The 26,071-nt window shown below is 40.9% G+C and overlaps 2 protein-coding genes and 1 pseudogene across 3 annotated transcripts; 2 read left to right on the top strand and 1 right to left on the bottom strand.

Moving 5' to 3' along the window:
• The first annotated feature begins 3,207 nt into the window (after positions 1-3,207).
• Positions 3,208-26,071, top strand: LOC147330173 (retinol dehydrogenase 12). The gene is made up of 6 exons (XM_086291774.1): positions 3,208-3,432; positions 9,210-9,449; positions 23,531-23,620; positions 23,792-23,980; positions 24,678-24,787; positions 25,708-26,071. The coding sequence occupies exons 1-6, from the start codon at positions 3,276-3,278 to the stop codon at positions 25,885-25,887; spliced, it is 966 nt and encodes a 321-aa protein (XP_086147900.1). The 5' UTR covers positions 3,208-3,275; the 3' UTR covers positions 25,888-26,071.
• LOC147330175 (uncharacterized) lies at positions 9,462-13,716 on the top strand (annotated as a pseudogene). The gene is made up of 5 exons (XR_015129071.1): positions 9,462-11,665; positions 12,000-12,091; positions 12,470-12,664; positions 12,753-12,829; positions 13,086-13,716. The product of XR_015129071.1 is annotated as an uncharacterized LOC147330175 (transcript).
• LOC147330174 (uncharacterized) lies at positions 13,037-15,678 on the bottom strand. Its single transcript, XM_086291773.1, has one exon. It carries the CDS (start codon positions 15,637-15,639, stop codon positions 14,668-14,670), a length of 972 nt encoding a protein of 323 aa, XP_086147899.1. The 5' UTR covers positions 15,640-15,678; the 3' UTR covers positions 13,037-14,667.

Genomic DNA, 26,071 nt, shown 5'->3' with positions numbered 1-26,071 from the left:
AATACGGATCACGTCCGATATATTTTTTAACTATCTGTTTATATCTCTCCCGAGAAACGGGGTCTAAAGTTGCACAATAGCTGCTCTCCTGACTCTCCACAGTGTCCTCCATGTTTACTTCCGCCCTCCACTCAAAAATCGCGCTGCCTCCGCACGTCATCAGAACCACGTGACCGCAACCTAACTATTGTGGCCTGTGGAATGTTGGTCCACTCCACTTCAATGGCTGTGCGAGGTTGTTGGATAATCGTGGGAACTGGTACACGCTGTCGTATACGCCGGTCAAGCACATCCCGAACATGCTCAATGGGTGACATGTCCGGTGAGTATGCTGGCCATGCAAGAACTGGGACATTCTCAGCTGCCATCTGCCCTGAACAATGTGAACCATGATTCATCCGTGAAGCGCACACCTCTCCAACGTGCCAGACGCCATCGAATGTGAGCATTTGCCCACACAAGTCTGTTACGGCGACGAGCTGGAGTCAGGTCAAGACCCCGATGAGGACGACGGGCATGCAGTTGAGCGTCCCTGAGACGGTTTCTGACAGTTTGTGCAGAAATTGTTTGGTTGTGCAAACCAATTGTTCCAGCAGCTGTCTGGGTGGCTGGTCTCAGACGATCTTGGAGGTGAACCTGCTGGATGTGGAGGTCCTGGGCTGGTGTGGTTACACGAGGTCTGCGGTTGTGAGGCCGGTTGGATGTGCTGCCATATTCTCTGAAACGCCTGTGGAGACGGCTTATGGTTGAGAAATGAACATTCAATGCACGGGCGACAGATCTGGTTGACATTCCTGCTGTCAGCATGCCAATTTCACGCTCCCTCATTGCTTGTGGCATCTGTGGCATTTTGCTGTGAGACAAAACTGCACATTCCAGGGTGGCCTTTTGTTGTGGGCAGTCTGAGGTACACCTGTGCACTACTCATGATGTCAGATCAGCATCCTGATGTGGCACACCTGTGAGGTGGGATGGATTATCTCAATATAGCAGATGTGCCCACTACCACACATTTGGACTGATTTGTGACCACTGTTTGGGAGGGATGGTTATATTGTGTATCTGGAATGAATTTTAGGTCTCTACGTCCATCCCATGGGGAATGGGAGCAAAAACAAAAGTGTTGCGTTTATATTTTTGTTCAGTGTATAAGATAACATATGACAAGAGAATAATCTCACACTACCTAATGCCAAACAGGGACGTGCAGAGGGGGGGGGCTAGAGGGGCTTGAGCACCCGCCCCTTTCCTGATGAGTGCCCAAAGTGCCCTTTTGTTGAGGCAACTTTTAAATTTTTTTTATTTATTTATTATTATTTTTATGTGTGTGTGCGTGCGGAGTCCTGTCTGTGCCCCTCAACAATAATATTTAACTATTAATCATAGTTTTGCTAAATAAAAGGATCTGGCTTGCATCAGTCACATGATCACATTTAACCAATGATCGCCCTCGACGGCAGAACGCGCTGGTTACGAGCCGGGAACGAGCTCACAAAGAGCACGCGCATTTTTTGCGGTCCGGAGCTGTAGGAGAAACACAAGTTAACTCAGAGACACAGACTGATGCGACAAACCCAGTAAGTAGGTGTACAGCGCACACTGTAGTGTGTAGCACACAGGAGTATTAGCTTATTACGTACACGTTGGTAAGCTGTCTTGTTGCAACTGCTGGCTACCTGTGTAAGGCTGTCATGGGTCTGTAGCTCTGTCACCGTTTTAGGGAACATATTTAGTTTTAAAGTAAGTTTCTGGGCATTTCCTGCCTTTCTGGAGGGATTATATTTCACTAAAAAACGATCTAATATGCATGTCCACATAATAATAATTATAATATATTAAAAAACACACGCTGTATTTTAAAGAACATACATTAAGAAGCAGATTATATTAGATTTATATTTTAAATAAGACAAAAGATTGTATCTCTACAGTTTAAAAATGTAATAAGCTTTGCCCTGCACAGAGTGGATAGTGAAACAAATGGAATCATCATAAATACATTATTTCATATTTATTACTTCCCCCTCCTCATTGCTTTATTATTGTAGCTCTAGTAATAAATAATAATGTAAGGATGCCCATAGTATATACAGTATTCTGAAGAAGGTCTAAAATGTCACTGTGCGTGCATGTGTGTGTTTTATGTATATAGATTTTTTTAAATTATTACTCATGATATAACATTGTGCAGACATGGCTGGTAAGGACATGAGGAGGAAACAGTAGGAGCTGTATGAGGCTACTAAAGGCAGGGCTATAACATTTTTCTGTCATCATTTTATTATAGATTAAGTGCAAGAGTTGTTAGGTGTGGATAATTAGATTATAGTTTATTGCAATAGCAAGTTGTGCCTTGTTCTCAGATAGACAGCAAGTGGAGAGTGATATATGAAATGATGGGAAGGAAGGAAGAAGAGAAGCAAAGAGTGATTCACAGGCAGAGCCGAGTTTATGTCACAGTTTTTCGTTGCCTTATGGTTCCAAGCGCTGTCACCAATCTTTGCATTTTGTTATTATCTCATGACACTTGTTTAATCAGCTACCATCTCTCCTGTGGACTTTTTAATGTCTACAGTCTCAGATCAACACAGCCCTGCCCTTCCCATATTAGATTCTTGATGAATGTGTGTTGTTGTTATTCAGCATGGTTCAATGTGCCCCTTTTAAACTTTGAGCACCCGCCCCTTTAAACCTCTCTGCACGTCCCTGATGCCAAATGTGTATGATTTAAAGTGGGTCATGTATTTGTTCTCACTGATGTGAGCTCATGGAACATATGGAAGAGCTATGGATAGGACCATGTGTTCAGCTTGAATGTGTTCCATTAAAACTGCATCTGGTAGAGCAATTACATCCATATGCTTGAACTTTTGCTTACTTGTCTCTTATTCTGCAAACTGGTGAGATCCCCACTCCATGTCGATCAGGGCTCCAAAAAATCAAGCTTAATTTGAATAAATGAACACTTCCATTGTTCACCAGCCCAGATGGTTTGAATATGGATAAAGAGGTTGTCTGTTTAAATGTAATTTCCGAGCTAGCTCTGCAGACTAAACCTGACGGCTTTTTCTCCTCTTACAAATCTCCAAAGTTTATAGAGAGACGATAACAAAAGCTATACAGTGCAAGGAAGAAAAAACAAAACAACTCCTCTTCCGATATAAGATTAAACCACGTGCTTGGATAGTTGAATCATAACACGCCTACTTAAAGCGGTGAGAGGAGGGAAAGCAGTCTATTTCTTTCCCGCGGACGTTAGACTCATCGGCAGGATTATGGCTTGGCTGGGTTTCTTCTATCACCCATTCTGGGCTGTTTCGACGGCGCTACTGGCTGCTGTTGTGCGCCTGCAGATGCGAAACCGCTGGAATCCACAAGCCTGCGCCGTGCGGCTGACAGGGAAGACTGCCATAGTGACGGGAGCCAATACTGGTTGGTTGAATATTAAGAGCCACTAACACAGAGCTGCAGGCGAATTTTGCTGTTAAAATTCTGAATTCTTGAGGTCTTTTTGTTGTTTGTTTGTTTGTTTGGGGGGCTTGGGGGTTATTTTATTCTTATTTTTTTATTTATTTTGTGTGTGTGTGTGTGTGTGTGGGGGGGGGGGGGGGGGGGGGCTTCACGTTCCATGGCTATGAAGGGTTATCCACCAATTGTGATCCCAGGGTGTGTCATCACTAAATTGAGGGTCTCATTTGCAGGAATTACAGGAAATAACAAGGTAGCAGCAAGAACATGAAGAGAGGCTGTATTTGTTGCACTTCAAAAAAAAAGTATTACACTGAAAAGCGGCCGACATGCTTTGATGCTTTGATAAGATCGTGTAAAAATCTGTCAAAGATTCTGCATGACCGCAACGTAAATCGAGGCAAAACTCTGTGGTAAAATGGAGTGGTTCTAACTCCAGCTTTCATTCCTCTCAGCTCTCAGACACTTACATGTGTGCATTCAGTATCCCTGCTGTTTAAAGTTATTAGGAGGTTTTTGTGGTCTTAGAATATAGTTCCCATTGCTGTTCATCATGACCAGTACCATGATCTATGCATCTATCTATATGCATCTATTTTAAAGTCATTCTAAACCTAAAATGCTAAATCTCATTCTTCGGGAGTTGCAGTGCTGCACTAATATAGATAAGGTGACCTTGAAGCATGTTAATTGTTTACTTGGAAGTTAAAAAAAAAATCAAAAAATTCCTTTTATTACTCCAGATCAAAGGGTGTTCAACAAAGTGTCATCAAAAATTTCACCTACATTAAACATTTATTCAAGGACTAACAATCTAACCTATGAGTTCTTGCGCCTTTATTAAATCTAAAGGTAACAGAGTTGTTTAGAGAATAGGAGAAGCACTAAAACCAGTATAGTAAAAATGTAGGAGGTAGAGGCAACAATGATTAGGAAGGAGACATTCAATGTTAGCTACACACCTTTTATGTGCCGTCAAAATGTTTGATGCTTTGGATTTTCATGCCCAGCACATCACCTAATATTTGAGATGATGATGAGATGAGATCTTTTGCCCACAACCGAGATGACAGACCTTGCCGACCGTACATACAATACAAACATCACATTGGGGAGACAGGTCAGGCCAGGTAGTGAGGAAAAAAAAATTGGAATGTGCATTGAAATGTACCGAAGGGGTAGCCGCATTATGATGGTAATTGAGAATTTCAAACTGTTTTTAACACTCCGACACTGGTCTCTCAATCTCCCGTTAATAGCTGCGAGCTTCTCCGTGATGTTATTAGCCGTCGATTCTGTGGTCTTGTCACTCTTTTTTGCTCACATAGCAGATTCTGAGACCTCACGACCGCAGCCAACTGATCCGAGGTGTAATCCAGCTTCCGCCCAGAGATGTTGTTCTGAGTTGATTCTTTCCTGATGTAATCCAACATACATACGCTCAAAGGTGTTATTCTGAGCATTCACTGCAGTCGTAAGCGCCTCCAAGCTCTTAACCATGCTGCCTTCAGTGAGCCCTTTCTGAGAAGTCGCACCTGTCGTTCCAATCCCAGCGGGCAGCCTTGTGGGGATTTGAACAGCCGGTTCCGCTCTCTTAATTCTCCGATAAGCCAGGGCCAAGCCAGCTCCGATCAGCAAGAACCCTGTTATCATGGTTCCAAATAGGTAGATATCTTCAGTGTCCTCGATCGACAGTCCCGCCAGGCACACGATCCTCTGCCACCCGTCCATCGTGTATCCGGCAGGGAAAGTCCATCCAGGGCACTCGGGTTCTCCCGAGCCCAGACTTCTCGTTAAAGGGTGTCAATAGCATTCAGAGACCAGTTGATCAAATCCATAATTCTCTTTTAGGTTTTAGACACAGACTGTGAGAGAGTGTTCCAGGGAAAGTAATACAAAAAAAGACACGAGACTAGACAAGGACATAAGAACTAGCAGGGAAGATAAGGGAGAGGAGAAAAAGTGCGTCCGCCTCCTCCGAGAGCCAAAGATTTGAGTAAGCACCCTGAACATTCATGGTGAGCATGGTTGCTTACTCTTTGGTTCTGCAATTGTTTGTACAAATGTCAAAAAGACCCTTTCAGTTTCTTTGGTTTTTCTTTCTGTTTTGTTTTGTTTTTTGTTGGGGTTTTTTTGTCATTATATCACAGTTGTTTTTCCTGTCATTCTAGGGCTTGATGTATAGCCTTGTGGCAAGAGTAGGACCCTAACACAGAATTTGGAAACACGAGGGAATAAAAACACAATGCCCTGGGTCATTGCCCCAGGGCATTGTGTTTTGAGTTCAAAATCCTGGATCAGTAACCCAGAGGCCATGACACGTCCAAATGTTTTATGACTTTGTCAGTCTGGAGTGATCACATCACTGTTTCCTGTGTTTTTAAAAAAAAATACAAATATCATGGGGTCCCTGAGGACCTCAGTCAAAAGTATCCATATCCCTACGCAGTCTTAAGATGGATTTCTTCACTTAATGTTTGGCATGGATGTTAAACTAAAGCATCACACAGTATCAAGGGGAGTACAGTCATTTTAAAAGAAAACACTATTATATATTATTTGCTATTGTTCTTAAGGTAATTTATTCTGATGTCCCAAGGAAGTTTATGCAGTTGGTAGTCTATGCCTGTTAAATATTTCAGTAGGATGAGGGTTAAATTGTAACTTTATCCACTTTGTTACTAGGAGCCATATAATCTGTTACCATTTCTTTGGTTAAATGGATGCAAAAAAATGCCAAATTCAGCACAGTCTGTCAGGCATAAATGTGTATGTGTGCAACAACAAGATTATTCCACAAAGAGCTAAAAAATTCTGGGAAATGTCTGATTATCAACAGCCTCATTTTTTACCATTACCCAAATATGTTTTGGGTTTTTTTTAGAATACAGTCAAAGAAACACAATAGAACACTTTCAAAGTAGAAAGAGAGTAGAAACACAGAAAAGACTGCAACCATTTCAGTCTAACACACTGGATTATCTCTGTGTATATAAATATACAAATATGTGTATACTTAAACACCCATCTTCCAGCTTCTGAGGAATTAAAACACATTTTCCAGTTATGCGGGAATAAGAGCGTGGGAATAAGTGAAAGCACTGAAAACAGTAATACTCGCTTTGTGAACTGGGAGATGTGTTATAAATAACCTGCTTATTGAGTCTGTCCAACAGTTTTACTCTGAATTTGCACTTACAAAGTGACCCAAAGACAACGCCACTGTTAAAGGTGCTTTCGTAGCTCTTTGGAATGCTCGAATGCTACTGTGACCACAATAAAAGACTGAGGTAGAATATTTAGTTCAGTGCAGTGAAGGTACTAACACCGGACTGTCAGATAAACAATCAGACACAGTGGGAAAGACTCACTGTATTATTTGTGGTTTTTGTAATTTTGGTCATTATAGGAGTCTCTAAATCAAAGTTACTGATGACAATTATTACCTGATGTAGCGTTGCTTATGACTTATTTAATAAAAAAACTTAGCAACATATTTCTGACTAAAGTGTGTTTAATTAAATTTAAACAAACTGATTCCACACAACGTAACTATGGAGCTAGCAAAGAAGTCTCTCCCGTGTGTGTGTGTGTGTGTGTGTGTGTGTGTGTGTGTGTGTGTGTGTGTGTGTGTGTGTGTGTGTGTGTGTGTGTCTGCTACGCTGATACACTCTCTATGATGGATAATTGAAAGCAAATGACAATTAGTGGAAATGTGGAAGTGTTTGTGGTTTAGATTTGTCTTTCTGAAGTTTTCCTTGCTGCTAATTTAAATGACTTCAAAGGAAGATATCTCACTGAGTGTGTACCTTTTTAAAAATCCTCTCAGCACACGTGTTCAGCATATGTGGTGTCGAAATTGAGGCCCGTTTGTAAATTATCCCAGATGATAACATGTGCATGAAGATGACAAAAAAATGTTGCTTAATAAAACAAGTTTGCCCATAAGCTGCAGTGGATCATCCAGCAAAAGAAGAGATAATTCAGCTCCACAGTTCCTGACCGGAACATCAAAGTCATCCACCAACCAGACGTTCGTGGAAAGTGGGAGTTGTGGGAAACCGTAAGAATTGGGACTTGATTAAAACGTGATTTAGAGTGTGTAAAGCGAAGACCCAAAATGCAGAATGCAAAGACCAAATCTAAAACAAAACGCAAGCCACATATCTCAGTTGAAGATCGTCTGAACAAAAACCCAGAATAGAAACTAAAATGTCCCATTTACATAGTAACATTATCCAGGCAATATAGTGAAACACATGTGGCACTGTTTATACGAAGACACATTGAGGGTAGTCATGGGAAACAGGTGGGGAATGTGAAACAGCTTGAATTAATTATGTATAAAAAGACAAAGAGCACAACCAGTTACCAAAATAAAATAGGACGCCATCACTGAAATAGACAGATGTGACACTAAGACATGACATAGAATGACATGGGGGGAAGAAAGCTGGGCGGGGGGGGGGGGGGGGGGGGGAATCACATAAGCAACTACACTAAAACGACGCTAACAAGAATTCAAATGGAAATGAACAGAAGCTACAAACTAAAAAATCCAAATGCATGAAAATCAAATATAACAATAAATGACCCAACAAAGTCCACAAAACTCTGGGTCTATGATCCAGGATCGTGACAGGATTAGCATTAGTGTTAGAAGCCTAGTTTCTTTTATGCTGATTTACACTAATTGGGAATTCTAAACTGTGAAATGTAATTGTCCTGTAATGTTCTCTTAATAAAGAGTAGAATTTGTGTAGTAATGTAGAATTACTACATCAATTTGTGTAGAATTACACAAATTGATAATGGATGCAAATTGCAGGTCTTAAAGACCTCTACTGTGAAACCAATTGCAAGTTTGCATTTGAGAAAGTTTATCGTTAGGGCTTGATCAGGCGACCTTGAACTCTATAACCTCCTCTTCCATGGTTTACCTTTTAGCTATTTCTCTCTGCTCTCTCCTCTTTCCTTTCACCCTCAACGTGATGCAGCAGCTAGCTCTCAGAACCTGGTTAATAATAAAACAAGGTTTTTCCTTCCCACTGTTGCCAACTTCTTGCTCGGAGGTGGTTGTGTTATTGTTGGGGATTCTTTCGACACTCCAGGATCAGTTCAAATTGCCTTGAGATGACTGTTGTTGTGAAATGGCACTATAGAAATAATAAAGTTGAATTTAGTTGCAACAAAAACCTGACATGATGCTCTCAAATAAAACTGTTTCCCTCTAAGGTTTAGGAGAGGAAATATTTTCCTTTCAGTTCTAAATGTTAAAGGGGTTTGGTTGTAATGGAGAACCGTTTAAAGATTGCATCATTTCATGATATCAGTTAACCTTCCCTCAGTGAGTGAGATAAGAACAACTATCTTTTAGTAGTTTGTCCTCACGTTCATCCTCGCTTTTTTTTTTTTTTTTTTAGAAAGATTCGGGTCTTCGCCTATTTGGGTATATGTTTTAAAACCACTAATATGCGATATACATACATATATGTGTGTATAAAACATGTCACAGTTTCTGAGCAATAAAGATCTGCTTCACTCTGCTTAAGCTGCATATCTGCAAGCAAATGCAAGAAAACACAGAACAAATGCCCAGATAATGTGAAAACTGCTTAAACTTAGAATAAAATCATAACGTTTGTTTTAGGTTTTAGACCTTATGTAAATCTGTCTTTTGATTAATCTGTTATTTAAGCATATTTCAACAAGTAATGTTTTGTTTTGTTCCACTCTGCTAGGGATTGGAAAGTTCATTGCCCTGGACTTTGCACGTCGTGGGGCTCGTGTTATCTTGGCTTGTCGGAGCGAGGCAAGGGGCACAGCAGCACTTAACGAAATTAGGGAAAAAACAGGAAACTTGGATGTACATCTGCGTCTGGTGGACCTTTCCAGTATGGACTCTGTCCGAGCATTTGCTGAGAGGATTCTTAAAGAGGAGAAGGCGCTGCACATCCTCGTCAACAATGCTGGAGTATCAGGTGATACAAGCAGAGCCGGTCCGAGGATTTCAACACAACCACCAAATCACGCTCACTGCTCATAACTAAATGAAGATGACCACATACACACAAACTAGAAATAGGCAAATGAATTACATTTCTTATTTTATTTGAAACTGTTTGGGGAAAATATATTCAAATATGGAAAAAAAATCTAAATTCTAAAGATTAATGGCAACATTTTTACAAGATAAAAGCAACACTTTTTGTTAGGGAAAATATTCTAAAACACTTCTTCAGTAAAGACTCAGAGAAGAGAAACACACAGAACTTCTTGCTAGCAAGGGCAGCCTCCAGACTGAGACTCGCACTAAGAAACTGCCCCAATCTTTATTTATACTTCAGTAGGTGTGTGTGTGTGTGTGTGTGTGTGTGTGTGTGTGTGTGTGTGTGTGTGTGTGTGTGTGTGTGTGTGTGTGTGTGTGTGTCCTGCTGATCAAAGGGTCATGAGAGCACAAAAGGTACATCCTTGGTCAGGAAAGGGGGTAGTCTCCCCCACCCTAGATAACATGGTGAGGAAGTCCAGCAGTTCATCTATATGTAAAGAAGCACTTAAACTAAAACAGACATAGCTACATTAATCCTGCCGTAAAACAATAAAACAAGGTATGAGCTCTCATGCTCCCAGACGTGGGGGTGCATTCCTGGGATGCACCCCAAGCCTGCAGCCTGTTAGAGATCACACACAATTAATTATATGCCTCTAAGTATACATGGTTGAATATTTTCTAATACAAATAACTACATGCAGTATTCTACCATATGCAAACTTATATCACTAAAAGATTATACTGACTACTAAATACAATTTTCCATTGACACTGTTGTACATCACAAGGTCAAACCTGGAAGAATTTGAGACAATTTGAGCGTTTCATTTGGACATTTTGTGTTAAAATAGTAATCTAACACACAATGTTGTGAGATGTAGCAAAAAAAGCTAGCTATTATAAATTATCAATGAAAATGCAGTTCTACTAAAGTTGGCGAGCAAACAGCAAGCAAGGCTTGTTCTAATGTAAAACACATCAGCTGGCCAGGGACTATATTCAATTTAATTTGTCGAAAATTAAAAGCCAGCTCTAATATGCATAACAACAAAAACAAAAACACACAAAAACATGTCTGTTTGGGTTTTTTTGTTTAGTGAGTGAATCATTGAACAACAGTTTCATCTAGCATGACAGCAGGGATTGAGGAGATGCACACAGAAATCAGGGGCCTAAACAAATGGATCATTGTCGTGACTGGATACAGAAAGCAACGCTTCGCAATAGCTAAACAATCTAGAACAGGGTGCCAAACATAAGGCCCGGAAGCCAAAATCAGCCTAATAAAGACTCCAACCAGGTCTGCTGGACGTCTTTGGAAAATTTGAAGGATGGCATATATTTTGCACCTAAACTGTATTTTCATCAATTTGACACATTTATACAGATCTCATCCACAGCCATTCATACCACACCAAAGTAATAAAGTAATAGATAAACAATAAACCACAGAAAAGCTCCTGTTTCTTTTTCACAGCTATACAATTTTGTGTGTCCGCAGTAAAATAGATAAATAGATAAATAAAATATGACAAATGTCTGTGAATTAACAAAAACTTTCTGCTTTATAATTACTGGACAGTTTAGACAATGGGCTACCAGAACTTTTTCTGTAATTTTACACATTACTTTACATTACAACTCTACAGATTTCTTTCTTTTACTACAGTAGGATTTCTTTTTTTTATGTAAAGCAAACTGAGACACGCTGTTTAATTAGCACATCTTTATCTTATATTGCCATATTTCAGAGATTAAATGTGCAGTTGAACTACTTTACACTGACATAAAGGGGAGTTTTGATGGTCCCTTACGATTAAAGTGGCACATATGTGTCCCACGATCTAAAATCAATTTGACATCTCCGATCTCGAATTTGTATGGCAGACTTTGCAGGGCAGCAACGCAAATATTTACAAGTACAATGGACTACTTGCACTAACACTTCCGCGTTCTATGTAGTCCTGCTCCAGTGCTTCCGGTGCGGTTAAACCATGGCGACGTTCTACACTCGATGCCTACAAGAGCTCCCAAAATTGAACATCACCGATGTTCATCGGATTTGCAGAGTGACGACTACCCCCGCCAGCAAATTAGATAAAGGATTTAAGTTATATGCTGCATCTTATATACACAACTACGAAGGTAAGAAAACGTAAATTAACCGACAAAGAAACGCTAGCTAACGTCAAATGCAAACACTACGTTACTCCGCTATGTCCTTCATTTGATGTCAGTTCTCTACATTACATGTTTTCTTAAACGGTGTTTTATGTCGTCCTAAACTATAGTTGAGGTTTTCTTAACTAATGTCACTTTTGTAGTTAGACACTGTTATAATGGCGTTAGGTAGTTGGCTAACTATGGAGGTAGTTAACTACCTAATGCTACTCTTGCTAAGTGTAAAATATATATGTTTAAGACATGCTGAAATGAGTAATACAGAAATAATGCTAATGGTACTTGTATCTTTATTCAGTGTCCAATAAAGACAGGTTGTCAGGGGAGGTCGGTGTGAGAGCCCTGTGCTACAGGTCGATGAGGAAGAGTGAGGCACCACACAGACTAAGTGTAGGCAGGAAGCTGTGTAAAGTTGTTAATCCCCGTTCAGTGGGGTTCAGTTCATTTAAGCATTAGTTAAGTTCATTCCTAAAGGCCCATCAACTTGAATGTTTTCCTTGTCTCCCTGCTTTATCACTCCTAATTTGACTAGTCAGATAGTTAAATCAACGTGTGTTTGGGTGATCAGAAACATTTGACAACAAGTTAATACTGCAAATATACACAATCTAAGTTATTACAGTTATCAAGCATGGTTAAGTTGTTTTAATAGGGAGAGAAGGAAACACTAAGCATTCAGGAGGGTACGTAACCATAACACTGAACTATGTTCCTGTTCAGCTCTTCCATGAAGATGTTACATTTTTAATTTTCGTTCTTTCTTCTTAGATTAAGCTTCTGGATTCATCGCCGGTGATACTGACACATAGCCAGTGCTCCTGTGTGGCAGGCGCTGTTATGTGCAATCACACAGTGGCACTGCTCTTCCAAACAGCACACTACTCACAACTCAGAGTGCCGGTTGTCCCCCCTGTGCATAGCTGCACGGAATCTGAACAGCAATGGCACAAGCCACGGACAGTGGTAATTTAAATGAGGTTAAAGTTTTTGAATTAGTCCATGTTTACATATGAACAGCAACACCATCCATAGTAAATGTGTCTTCTGTTAGGGTGTGAGGCCAGGACCCATCAACTCCATGATCTTCACTAAGCCAGTACCAAATAGGATGGCCCAGACTGGAGTACGGTAATTACATTTGTAAAATTTGGTTTCACGTGTTACAAATGTATGTTGCTATTTTTTTCATACATACATGTGTCAGAATAGGTATTAATTTACATACAACATTACACTTTCTGAAGACGGCTAACTCAGTCATGTACATATACATCCCAGTCTCTAACTTATGCACCACTGTTTTACACCTTTTAGTTTTTAGTTTAGTTGTTGTTCAGTATAACAACCTTCTTCCTTACATTATTGTCATTGATGTTTTCTTTAGGAGTGGCTTCTACAGAGGCATGGTGGGTCCGTTACCAGATCCCTGCTTGTTCAGAATAACGGAGGCATATGCAAAATTTAATATTGAGGACAGGCCACTTGTGACCACAATGAACATGAGACCTGACAAGCCCCTTGTGGAAAGTGCCTTTGGGCTGGTGCAGGAGGGCAGTGTTCTGTCATATCAGCAGCCGGTTTTGACAACCCGGTACATCACACTACACCGCGATGCACCACCAACACCGCACTTGCCTCTGGAGGGGTATGACATCTTGCCATCAGATTGTGTGTTTGTGTGCTCAGAAGAAGAGCTTCTGCATCTGAAAAGCTTGTCTGTAACTCTGGAAATGGCTCACAAAATAGAGGAAGCTACACGTGAGCAAAGCTCTTCGTCTGAGTGGCATCAGCTCCGCAGGCCCAGAGTGACTGCCTCTAGGTTTCGGGAGGTGTGTCACGTCAGAGGCCAGAGCTCGGCCGAGTCACTAGCAGAGCGTATATTGAAGGGAACAAGGCAGACAGCAGACATGAGGAGAGGAACTGAGATGGAGCCTGCAATAGCAGCAGAGTATAGTAGGCTAATGAATGTTAACTACTCACCCTGTGGTCTGGTCATTCACCCCATTGCCCCCTGGCTTGCTGCATCTCCTGATGGTGTTGTTTTTGACCCCAATGAATACCCCCAGTTTGGCTTCGTCGAATTCAAATGTCCCAATGTACAAAACTTTATTGACTGCAAATATGTGCAGATGGAATGTGGTACCCCTAAACTAAAAAAGAGCCACGCATATTACTGGCAAGTGCAAGGACAACTGCTCATCAGTGGGATGCAGTGGTGTGACTTTGTTGTGTGGGCACAAGAGGACTACCTAGTGCAAAGAATATACATGGATACAGATGTGCACAATGCAATCAGAGAAAAGGCAGACTATTTCTTTTTTTACATATATATGCCAAGATACCTGTGTTTGAAAAAATGAACAGTGAAAACATAGCAAAAAGAAAAACAGATCCTTCAGGCTGGCTGGAACAAAATAACTGATGTTTTATTTTCAATATATTTCATGAATTCTTTTGTTGTTACATGTTACTTTTATGTGACATCAATAAACAGTTATTTAAGCAATGGCATCAATTAAATTTTTAAAAACACACATTAAAACGTTGAATTTGTACAGAACTTATTTACATGGTAAGTATTTAAAACTCCATGCCTAGCATACTGATATACATTTAGACAATAACTGAACTGTAGAAAATGACAAATGGTATTTTTGATGTTACAAAAGCTCAATGTCACTTATGGTTTTAAAACGATTTAGTGATTTACTTTATAATTTTGATAAACAGTTTTGTTGAATCTGAATAGTAATATAGTATTATAATTAAACAGTATTATTAACATTAAACATTTGCAATGAATTTGAATTATCAATAACTGAAACTCAACTATCGGCACTCAAGTACCAGTTCTGTAATCAAGTATTGTCAGCTGAGAAGGAAGAAATTCAACTGTAGTGGCCTCAGCTGCAGGTCATTTTCCATAAGTTACTGGCACTGGTGTCTTGGGAAAAATCCATCTTGTCTCACTTAACCCATTTTTTAACTAATGCTGTGTTCTGGTAATTTGACAGCATACATGCCACTACAAACAGTTGGTTGATATTATAAACATGTGACATGGTAATGATGCTATCAAAAAGTTTGATCCTCCTAATGACTCGCTCCACATGTACCCTGAGTCTGGCTATGGCCTGCGTCTCCTTAACCTGGTATGCTGGCATCTGCTTCTGCTTAGATAGAAAAGGTGGGCAGTACACTTTGCATTTACAACAATCAGTGATTAGGAAGCCCTTATCTACCATCACTGCCATGTCTTCAGTCAACTTCTCAGCAATGCCTGATTGTTTGAATAGTTCCTTGTCACTAACCGAACCAGCATACAGATTAGAGATGAATGTCACTGGACCATGTGGAGCTATGCCAACCAGGGCTTTCATCGTACAGTGGGATTTGTACGAAGAGTACATTTCACTTTGGAGAAGTGGTGAGGATGGTGTCTGACACCTCAGCTCTGTACAGTCAAGGATCATCTGGGTGTCTGAGAAATCTTTGAATTCCTCAGGGAGGTAAGCTTGCACTTCTTCACGTGTAAGCCAGATGCACTGAGACCCCAGTGCAGTGGCAAGAAAATTTGTCCATGTTGCAATAATGCGGCTCACTGTGGACTGGTGTATGTTAAATCGGTGTGCCAGGTCCCTCTCCTTCAAACCAACTGACAGGAAAACCAGGAAAAGAAAAAACTCGTCAATTGGCTGTAGCAGCTGCCTCTGGAAGGTGAAAACAAAAGGGAAAATGTTACTCCTTAAGCTATGAACTAGTAAAATTATTCTTTTCTTGGCTAAATGTTTTGTAATGGTTAGGCATACCATACTGTACCATGGGGTAAACAATGAGGTGCTGTAGTGCACAGGTGTATGTATGTAAAGGATACTGAGTCTAGCATACATACACCTGTGTATGTATGCTACTGTACATAAAGTAATGTTATTGTACATAAATACAATAACATTACACCTCTAGTTCTAACTACCAACAAACCCATAACCTACTGTTGATGTGCGTGCAGGTGTCAACACTTCTTCGTTCCGATTGGCAGCTGACTTGGCTCTTGAAACCCGGATCATTTTATAGATGCAAGGCTCAATCAAAACCCAGAATGCCATCAAATGATCATAGCTTGGAAATCTATTCACGAGAGAGACATACATCGTGTCAATCATTAATTAACATTACACACTGACATAAAAATAATGTGAACTGTGACAAATATGCTAATGGAATGCTGTATAAAATAGTCTGATTAAGAGTATTTGGTGTTGTATTTTACCTGTAGCATTAGGATATTGTTTAAATACTAAAGCATCTACATAAAACATACAATCAGCAGAGAAAAAGTACATTTCTATTTTGTTTTCATTAAGACTGGAAAAACTTTCGAAATTTAACTGATGGTGACCTTGGTATATTTTAAACAGTTAGCTTGAATAGAACTTAGATGTACCTGGTATAGAATCGGATGTCAGTGTCGGAGCCAGCAAAACGCTGTAACCCAAATTCTCGCTGGACACGTAACTCCTGTATTTCCTTCCTCAGAGTCTCCACGTCTTCGGACAGGTCTTCTGCAGCTGATGCAGATATGTCCAATGCAGATGGCTCAGGGACTGAGCAGTAGTCATGATCTCTTGTAAGACTGTGCTCTTCTTGATCGTCAGGAGGAACTAGTTCAGGGCGTCGCTCCGTTCTCTCCCAAACACTACGCCGCGGTGGTTCAACTTTATAGCCATTCCACTCAAAAAGTGTTGGTACAGCACCTTTAATAAGCCGCCTTCGACCATCGAGGGTTGTTGGCTCTATGAGTTGATCACTGGCAAAGTGTCTGCAGCAGACCCTGGTGTGAGAGGTAATCGTGAAATGATCCCGGCGTATATTTACTAGTGATGGGACGTTCTGTATCGAGGCTTCGGAGCGTGTGTCGAGTAATGGAGGGGGCGTTTCCGCGAAGCGCGTATCGAGGCTTGCTTCATTTATGGGAGGAGCTGAAAATGATGACGTCCGAAGCCTCGCTGCCCGGCTGTACCACGTGACTGGTTCATGAAGCGGTTCGAACTTTGCCGCAAATAATCATTTTCCATACTGCCAGCATAAATATACACAGTATACTGCCATCACTACACTATAGGTGTTTTACACACTCCTTTTGTTGTTGACATTTACAGGCTGTGTGCAAAATGCCACACTCTTCAAATTCATGCCAGCTATTATTTTTACGTCCAGTAGGTGTCCTGCTAGAGCAAATGAAGCTTCATGAAGCTTCGCGTTGGGGTGAACCAATTGGATGAAAAGCTTCAGTGCTTCATGGGGCTTCATCTGCCCATCACTAATATTTACCAGCCATTGTCTTCTCAAGTCGGAATGGGTCGGAAAGGCATGAAAACTTAGTATGCCGTTAAATTTGGCTGAAGCTGAACAAAGTGGGACACAGCAATGCTCGGAGTATTTCTTCTCCTGTTTTTGAAAATGTTCTGTTTTAAATACTTTCCTTTTTATACTCATTCTGAAGCGACATTAGCATAGCTACCGATAGATAAGCAAACGTACCGGAAACGCACAAGCGGTACTATTTGGAAACGGAAATACGTCACATGCCCTAGTGCAAGTAGTCTATTCTGAAAAAGTTGGAATGCTGCGTAAAATGTAAATAAAACAGAGTGCAATGATTTGCAAATCTCATAAACCAATATTTTATTTTAGAAGATAGAACACGTAAACATTTAAAGTATGGGGGGGGGGGGGGTGTTACCATCCACTCTTCTTTTAACAACAGTCTGTAGGGGTCACGTGACGTCAATGGCGGAGTAGCTGTGTTTCTCGCCCGCTCCCGCAGCTTGGCATTTGTTTAGGCCTTTATATGTCTTGTTTGGTTAAAGTCTCTGTTTATTTCGACTTTTAAACGTCGTACGATGCCAAGCACCCAGAAGAAGCTCAACCTTGGGTCGAAACCGGGCAAATCCGGAGAAAATCACCCTCTGCTCAGCGATCATGCTGTAGCGGTTATGGCGGAGGCCCAGTCGCCCCCACTTCTCGACCGAATGGACGTCGACAAATTGGTGGAGAGGATATCGGCGGAGGTGCTGAGGGCGGTGGAGGCCTCCTTTGAGAAGAAGATTGATCCAGTTCTGAAAAGACTGGAAACATGCGCAGCTAACATCTCTGCATTGGATGTTAAAATGAAGGAGGCAGAGGCACGTATATCAACGCAGGAAGATGTTACAGCGGGATATGGCGCCAAGATTTCTGAAGTGGAGCTTAAGCTGGAGGCCGCTTTGGATAAGATTGATGACTTGGAGAACAGGAGCCGACGGTGTAACATACGTGTTATTGGGCTACCCGAAGGCAGTGAAGGTACCAACCCTGTGTCTTTTTTCAAAACGTGGTTACCGGAGTTGGTGGCTGTGAGTTTCAAGGGCGGCGCTGTTAAAATCGATCGCTGCCACCGGGTGCTTGCACGCCTCCCTTCCAGTGCCCAGCGGCCCCGCGCGGTCATCATAAAGCTCCACAACTTCCAGGATAAAGCACGGATCATGCAAGCGGCTAGGAGGAAGCAGTCCTTATTTCATAATGGCATTCCTATTATGATATTCGAGGACTTCTCCGCCGCTGTTCTGAAGAAACGCCAGGGATTCTACCACGTCAAACAACGCCTTAGGGAGATGGGTGTCCCCTTCGCTATGATGTACCCGGCTGTCCTTAGGATCAAGATCGATGGCCAGGAGAAATCTTTTAGATCTCCAGAAGCAGTCTCAGCTTACCTGGATAACGTACCTCAAGGGGCGGGGCCGCGCTCATCCTCGGTGGCTCCAGTGGACTGTTGATCTGTGCTCCTGTCCCATACCTGAGGCATTCGCCAATCCCTCGTCTCCTCCTCCTCCTTTTTTTTTTTTTTTTTTTTTTTTTTTCTTTTCCTTCCCTGTTTATTATTATTGTTATTTTTTCTGTTTGGTTCCTTTTTTTTTTCCTTTTCGGGTCTGTGCGGAGATAATAACCCCATACACATAGACTATTTTATTTAGCCATTTATAATCCGAATTCTTGTTTTAGCTGCGGGCGGGCAACTGTTTCACGTTACTGATTAAGAAAAGACTCGTACTCTGGTCCAGCATCTTTCTATGTCCAAGTTGGAAAGTTTGCTTGCGCCCCCTGCTGGGCGTTGAAGACCTTTGTCTGACCTCCATACTCACTGGTTTCTTGACGGTTCTGTTTCTTATAAATAGTTTTCTGTTAATTGTTAGCAGAGCAGGACGTTTGTTTTTCTATGTGTATTTTACTTGCCACTGGTGTTGTAGAGCAGTGTTTGGGAGCCCTACATATCAGCTATGCTTTGGTCACCTGAGCGTGGTTCCATGCTTATTTAAAATGTTGTATGATAAGTGATAATTCAATGTTGAATGTTTGTTCCTGGAATGTAGGAGGTATACATAACCCTGTTAAACGGAAAAAAAATATTGAGCTTTCTTAAGAGGGAGAATGTACATGTTGCCTTGTTGCAAGAAACTCACCTGTCTCCTCAGGAGCATCTAAAACTGAAACGTGATTGGGTCGGTCAAGTTTTTAGTTCCTCCTTTACGAGTAAGAGCCGCGGTGTAGCCGTTTTAATACATAAACACCTACCGCTGACAGTTGACCAAACAATTTGTGATAAGTCTGGTAGATATGTTTCCTTAAAAGGCACCCTAGGTGGTCAGGCGGTGTCATTTCTGAATATTTACTTTCCGCCAGTACAGTCTAACGACTTTATTGCTCATACTTTCTCTTCCTTTTCTGATTGGGTTTGTGATAATTCTGTGATAGCCGGTGATTTTAACTGTTATTTTTCTACAACTAAGGACAGATCCCCTCCTAAACAAATTCAAATGTCTACAAGGGCCAAAGCACTTTTAGATACTTGTAACGAACTTGATCTGGTTGATACCTGGCGGACTCTTCATCCTAACGATAAAGAATTTACTTTTTTTTCCGGTGTTCATAGAACAAGTAGTAGGATCGATCTCGTTTTCACCCCCAAGCGATCACTGGGAAACATTTTGAGATGTACAATAGGCGATATTATTATATCAGATCATGCGCCGGTTTTTGTTCAGCTAAGTGATCTAAATCCTGTCCCTCGGTCTCATACCTGGAGATTTAACAATTTTTTGATTCACGACCCAAAATTCGAAATATTTTTAAATGATCAGCTTGAACATTTTTTAAAGGTCAATGCAACCCCTGAAGTTTCTCCAGGCCTGCTTTGGGACACCCTGAAGGCTTACACCCGTGGACTGATTATATCATATTCAGCAGGCCTGAAGCGGAAAAATCAGATGGAACAACGGAAATTAGAACTGGAATTGCACGAACTGCAAGCTAAACATAATGAATCACCTTCAGAGCAATTAAGGAATGAAATTCAGGTGGTTAAAACAGCTTTGGAGGCACTATTGACAAGAAAGGCTGAGAAATCTCTTTTCTTCATGAGGCAGAGGTTATATGAGTTTGCTAATAAACCTAACCGCTATCTGGCCAATCTTCTTCATAATAAGGGTGCTGGTTGTAATATCCCATGTGTTAGAGACTCATCTGGTTTACCTAAATATGACAATTTAATTATTAATGATACTTTTAAAACTTTTTATAAGCAGTTATATACCTCCCAGTTTAAACCAACATTGGAACAAGGTATGCATCACTTCTTCTTAGGACTAAATTTACCTAAAGTTACTGAAATCCAAAGGGATGATTTATGTAAACCTATAACGCAAAGTGAAATTTTGAAAGTTATTCAGATGCTTCCAAATAACAAAGCCCCGGGTCCAGACGGGTTCACGGGGGAATTCTTTAAGAAATTTAGTAAGATTCTGACTTCCCCACTGTATAAGATGCTTCTGTCCTCTTTTGAGGCAGGCACTCTCCCCCCCTCCTTAATGGAGGCTAATATTTCGCTAATTCTGAAGAAGGGGAAACCTCCAGAAGAATGCGCCTCCTATAGGCCTATATCTGTTTTAAATCTTGATTTGAAGATACTTGCTAAGGTCCTGGCTGTACGTCTTGAGCCAGTACTACCTTCGATCGTTGAGAATGATCAAACTGGTTTTATACGAGGGCGGTATTCCACACATAGCGTGAGGCGCCTACTTAACATTATTCAGCACTCATCTTTGTTTAACCCTGAGGCTCTAGTCATCTCACTTGACGCTGAAAAGGCCTTTGACCGTCTGGAATGGCCGTTTCTTCTTTTCACACTTCAAGAATTTGGTTTAGGTGACAACTTCGTTAAATGGATCCAGATCCTTTATACTTCCCCTCTTTCGGCAGTGATTACCAATGGTTATAGGTCAGACAATTTCAGTATTGAACGTGGCAGTCGACAGGGCTGTCCGCTGAGCCCTTTGTTATTCGCCCTGGCTATGGAACCCCTTGCCACAGCCATTAGGAAGGATGCTGCTATTGAAGGACTCTGTTTGAACAATTCTCAACATAAGATTTCACTTTATGCAGATGACGTCTTAATTTTTCTAAATTCTCCTGCTCACTCAATTCCTAGATTAGTTGCGTTAATTTCCCAATACGGCTCCTTCTCAGGCTACAAGATCAATTTTTCTAAAAGTGAGGCTATGCCCCTCTCTGTTCTAAATGAGGTTGATCCAAACATTTCTCAGCCTTTTCGTTGGTCTCCCTCCGGTTTCACTTATTTAGGGGTAAAGATTTCACCGAATCTAAAAGAAATGTATAGTCTGAACTACACCCCTTTAATTCAGACCATCAATCGCGATTTGGGTAGGTGGTGCAGCCTCCCTCTGTCTCTCTTAGGTCGTATTCATCTGGTCAAGATGAATATCCTCCCTCGCCTCTTGTATTTATTCCAGATGTTACCGCTTGCTCTGTCCAAAAAGGTTTTGTCAAAATTAAATGGTTCAATTATTTCTTTTATATGGCGTAAGAAAAGACCTAGGCTGAGATACAGTTTTCTGTGTTTGCCTGTTCAGAAAGGCGGTCTTGCCGCTCCCTCCTTCCCACAATACCTCTTGGCTGCACAGTTTAAATTTCTTACAGAATGGTTTATGGACGATCCGGATTCCATTTACCTCAGCGCTGAGTCCGCTTCTTTAAAGGGCATTCCGTTGCGGAACCTGCTATATATTTCCTCAGGTAAAGCCACAGTTCTAACACAAGATAATATGGTGCTAAAGAATATGCTCGTTATTTGGCGCAAAGTCAGGCGCCTGGAAGGATATTATAATTGTTTCTCCCTTCTTACTCCTATTCATGAAAACCCTGACTTCTTACCTGGTCTTCAGGCTGGTTTTGCGGACTGGTCTCAAAAAGGGATTAATACAGTGGGTGATCTTGTTCATGAGAACTCTCTTCTTACTTTTAATCAACTGAAAAGCAAGTTTGGTCTGACCAATAAGGATTTTTTGAAGTACTTTCAGGTAAAGCACTATATTACTTCTAAATTGAAGGATTTGAATGGAGGGTTTGGTCTTTCTCCTATAGAATCACTCATGGTAAAAACTACCCAACTAAAATGTATCACTAAAAAGATTTATAACATTCTCTCTGATCTTAGAATGGATAACTCTAACAAAATCAAGGGCCAATGGGAATCAGACGTAGGCGCTATAGATGCTGAAGCTTGGGATGAGTTGTGTTGTCGTCCTTTTAAAGCCTTGGCATCTAATTCTATTTGGGAAAGGCAGTTTAAACTTATAAATAGGCTTTATATTACACCCGAGAAGAGACACATAATGTATCCAGCTTTGCCTAATCTCTGTAACAAATGTCAGTCTGCTGTTGGTTCCTTTTTTCATTGTCTGTGGAGCTGCCCTGTTATTCTACAGTTTTGGAGATCACTTATAGACAAGCTATGTACTATATTTAATTGCCGACTGCATCTGGGTCCAAGGACTTGCCTGTTAGGACTGAACGATGAGCTACCTGCCGGCTTTCGCAGCAAAGATCTCCTTCACATACTGCTGCACTACGCTCGAAAGTGCATTATGGTACTGTGGATTTCTGATAAGGCCCCATCTGTCAACCAGTGGCTACAGTCTGTGATATGTATCATGCCAATGGAAGCCTTCTCTACAGCACTTAAGGACAAACCTTTCCTTTTCTATCGCATATGGGACCCTTTTTTGGCCCACCTGAACACTCCTTCTGCTCAGAGGTTGAAATCGGGCTTACGGGATTTAGCCTGGCAACAAAGGGACGATTGTTAACCTTTTTCATTGTTTATTAATATTGCTGTTGGCTTTCTCTTTCTGCCTCCCACGTCCTGCTATACATGTAGATGCATCTTTGTCCTGTGTATGTATATGCTGGTGACTGCTGTTTTCCTGCTCTGCAATTAAAAGTTCAAAAAAAAAAAAAAAAACAGTCTGTAAATGTCTGGGGACATCGAATGCATCAAACTGCGGAGCTGCTAGACTTTTTGGCAAGGATTGTTGTCCCATTCTTGTCTGATAAAGTATTCTAGCTGCTAATTTCATGATATGCCAAATATTTTCAACACTTCCCATCTTTACTTCTGAGAACCTCTGCCTCTTTAAGATGCTATTTTTATTCCCGTTCATGTTATCATGTTCCTTCATCTGTTTCTTTTTAGCACCACTATGTTCTATGTTCCATTGCCAAACAAAGCGGAGGTTTGTAAATCATTGCATTATGTAAGCAGTGTTCCAACTTTCTGAAGTTGTCTTGTACTAAAACACCACACAGAGTACCAGAGAGTGGTACACGGTGTGCTAGCCTTGTGTTAAACATCAACCTTAGAAAACCTAGTCTGATTTATGACATCAACTTTTAGATCAACTTTTAATTCTAGGGATTTAACTTTTTATCAATCAGGTTTACCAAGGAACATAACCAAAGATGGATTTGAGGAATCTTTTGCTACTAACCACCTGGGACCTTTTCTTCTCACCAACCTGCTGCTGGGTAAGACTGTGGGGTCTATTTAACACAGGGGATGTACTGTGTTGAGAAAACGAAATGCATAATACACTACTGCCTGCAATTGTCAGGTCATCCTAAATATCTGCCATTTTTTTGGTGTCTCCCCTTCTCATCGTATCCTTGCTGCCACAACGTGTTTCATATTCTTTCCAGACCTGATGAAGAGTTCGTCTCCATCCCGTATCGTCAGCGTCAGCTCAGTCAACCACAAGAGGGGTAAAGTGGACTTTTCTCATTTTCACGGCAAGAACCTGAGCTATTGCATGGATCAAGTCTACAACAACACTAAGCTGCACAATATCATCTGTACCAACGAGCTAGCACGCAGACTAAAAGGCACAGGTAGGCTACAGGAAAGCAAATATTATGAATGTACAGGAGGGATCTCTGCCATTGGAAGAGCACTGAAAGAAAATAAATGACAAAATAAGAAGCAGTAACAAAAGATGGATGATGATCACATTCAGATTTAAAAATACACATAAGCCATGGCTTTATGTGATTTAAATAATAATGCACTCTGATGATGATCAGTCTTTAAAAGTTATTCTCATAGGACCCTTGTTTGTTGGGCTTCCTGCTCCTCTCTGTATTTGTATTGTTTGCCCCATACATTATACAGTAGTTTGTCTGTTTTTCTAAGAAATCTGAAAGATGAAACTGGCCTTGAATATTCATAAAATATGCTGGTAAAATACTGAGAGATTCTAGATTCTAGAAAGTATTAAACTTTCATTTTCAGTTTTTGCATCATGCTGAAAGTCAATCTCTAGCAATCATTAGAGGCTGAACGGTGGCTTGTTGGATGATGTTATTTCATTACAGAATGTTACATCCTGTGAGGCTGTGGGAGTGTGTGGACAAACTGTGAACTTCAGTTTGTACCATCAAAAACAGGCCAGCTCCATCTGCTTCACCCACTCCAGCCTCTAATACTTAGGATAAAATTAATTTCTCAACATCCTATCAAACCCTCAGTGCTTACCTTTTCAGTGACCGTCTCAGTGTTGTTTTTTGTTGTACTTTTATCATTACATAGATGTAACTGCAAACTCCGTCCACCCCGGTATTGTGATGACAGAAGTAATGAGACACTATTCGTTTTGGGTCCGTTGGATTTTCAACCTTATTGGGTTTTTCTTTTTCAAGGTAAGTTGAAACAGGCAACCAAACTAAAATAAGATACCAAATCCAGACTGTTTCAATGATGGCACAAACCAAACTGCTAAAACTAGAATAACAAGTTCAAGCGCTAAAACATTTCACATATCTGTGGTTAAGTATAAAATGAAGCTTTCCTGCTGTAGGAATCTTAGGAATCCTTTGTTCTTATTCTTTGCTTTTTCCCCCTTGTGGTTGTATCCTCATCTCTTTCATTTTTAGCCTTGTCTCTCAGATGTATACATCTGTTCTCGCATTTATATTGACATTTTAAACATGGGATAATCTGCTGCAAAGTGGGAAAAGAAAACTACAGTTTGGTCCACAACTTTTTGAACAGTGACACCAATTTTGTAACTTTACCTCTCTCAATCGCCAAAATAGATTTCATATTAAACAACTGAAGTGATTGAAGTGCAGACTTTTACATTTTCCTATCATTGTCAAAGTCTACAATCAAGAGACACCTGGAATGGAAATACAGAACGTTTACAGCACAATACAAACCACTGGTAGCTTTTAGCAAGGCCAAATGCGGCTTTGCCAGAAAACTTCTAAAGAGCCTACCCAGTGCAGTATTTGGTGCATTTGGTAATGTCCAAGGATTTTCACCCCCTTGAATTAATACTTCAGTCGGACATTGACTTAGCATTCACCGTGGTGGTGTGTAGAGGCAGAATTATTATATACTTGCACCCCCTAACATTACCTTACAATATATTGTAAGGGAAAGTTATTCATCTGTGACTTGTATCTGTGGTGTCATCCAGTGCTCAACAACTGGCTCTAACTAGGCACAAAACAGGGCTGGGATTACATGTTTTCCAGCTGCATATTTGTAGCTCTAAGGATGTTTGTTGATCTTAATTTTCATGTTTCCTCTCCACCTTTCCTAATCTCCCTTTCAGTCACCAGAAGCAGGGGCAGTGAGCACAATCTATTGTGCTGTAGCAGAGGAGCTGGAGGGTGTAACCGGAAAGTATGTTGATAGCGACTGTTCCCTGACTCTGCCTATCCCTTTAGCTCGGGATGCTGCCCTCGCGGTCAAGGACTTTGAATTCTGCGAAAGACTGACATCAAAGCTCTGAAACCACTAGCTGGGAGGGTTTGATAACAAGAGGGGTCAAATTCCAAAGTCATTCACACTGCACCTACTGCCTATGCAATTCTGCCACCACAATGTCTGATTTTTACTATTTTGCCTTAAGTAATTTGCATGCACATTTTCTTTAAATAACTGTATTTTTATTAATAAAGTTTACCCAACAGTGA

This window comes from Aulonocara sp. 'chitande type north' Nkhata Bay, linkage group LG5 (genome assembly GCF_057382095.1).
Source record: "Aulonocara sp. 'chitande type north' Nkhata Bay isolate Kocher_YH1m ecotype deep benthic linkage group LG5, A_spYH_male_GT1.1, whole genome shotgun sequence".
Taxonomy (NCBI): domain Eukaryota; kingdom Metazoa; phylum Chordata; class Actinopteri; order Cichliformes; family Cichlidae; genus Aulonocara; species Aulonocara sp. 'chitande type north' Nkhata Bay.
This window is presented reverse-complemented; position numbering and strand designations above follow the sequence as displayed.

Excerpts from the sequence above, each read along its gene's own strand:
- LOC147330173 (XM_086291774.1), top strand. The coding sequence starts at position 3,276 with ATGGCTTGGCTGGGTTTCTTCTATCACCCATTCTGGGCTGTTTCGACG. Across the intron at positions 9,450-23,530 it reads CAACAATGCTGGAGTATCAG|GTTTACCAAGGAACATAACC; the intron begins GTGATACAAGCA and ends TTTATCAATCAG. Across the intron at positions 24,788-25,707 it reads TTGGGTTTTTCTTTTTCAAG|TCACCAGAAGCAGGGGCAGT; the intron begins GTAAGTTGAAAC and ends TCTCCCTTTCAG.
- LOC147330174 (XM_086291773.1), bottom strand. The coding sequence starts at position 15,639 with ATGTACAATAACATTACTTTATGTACAGTAGCATACATACACAGGTGT.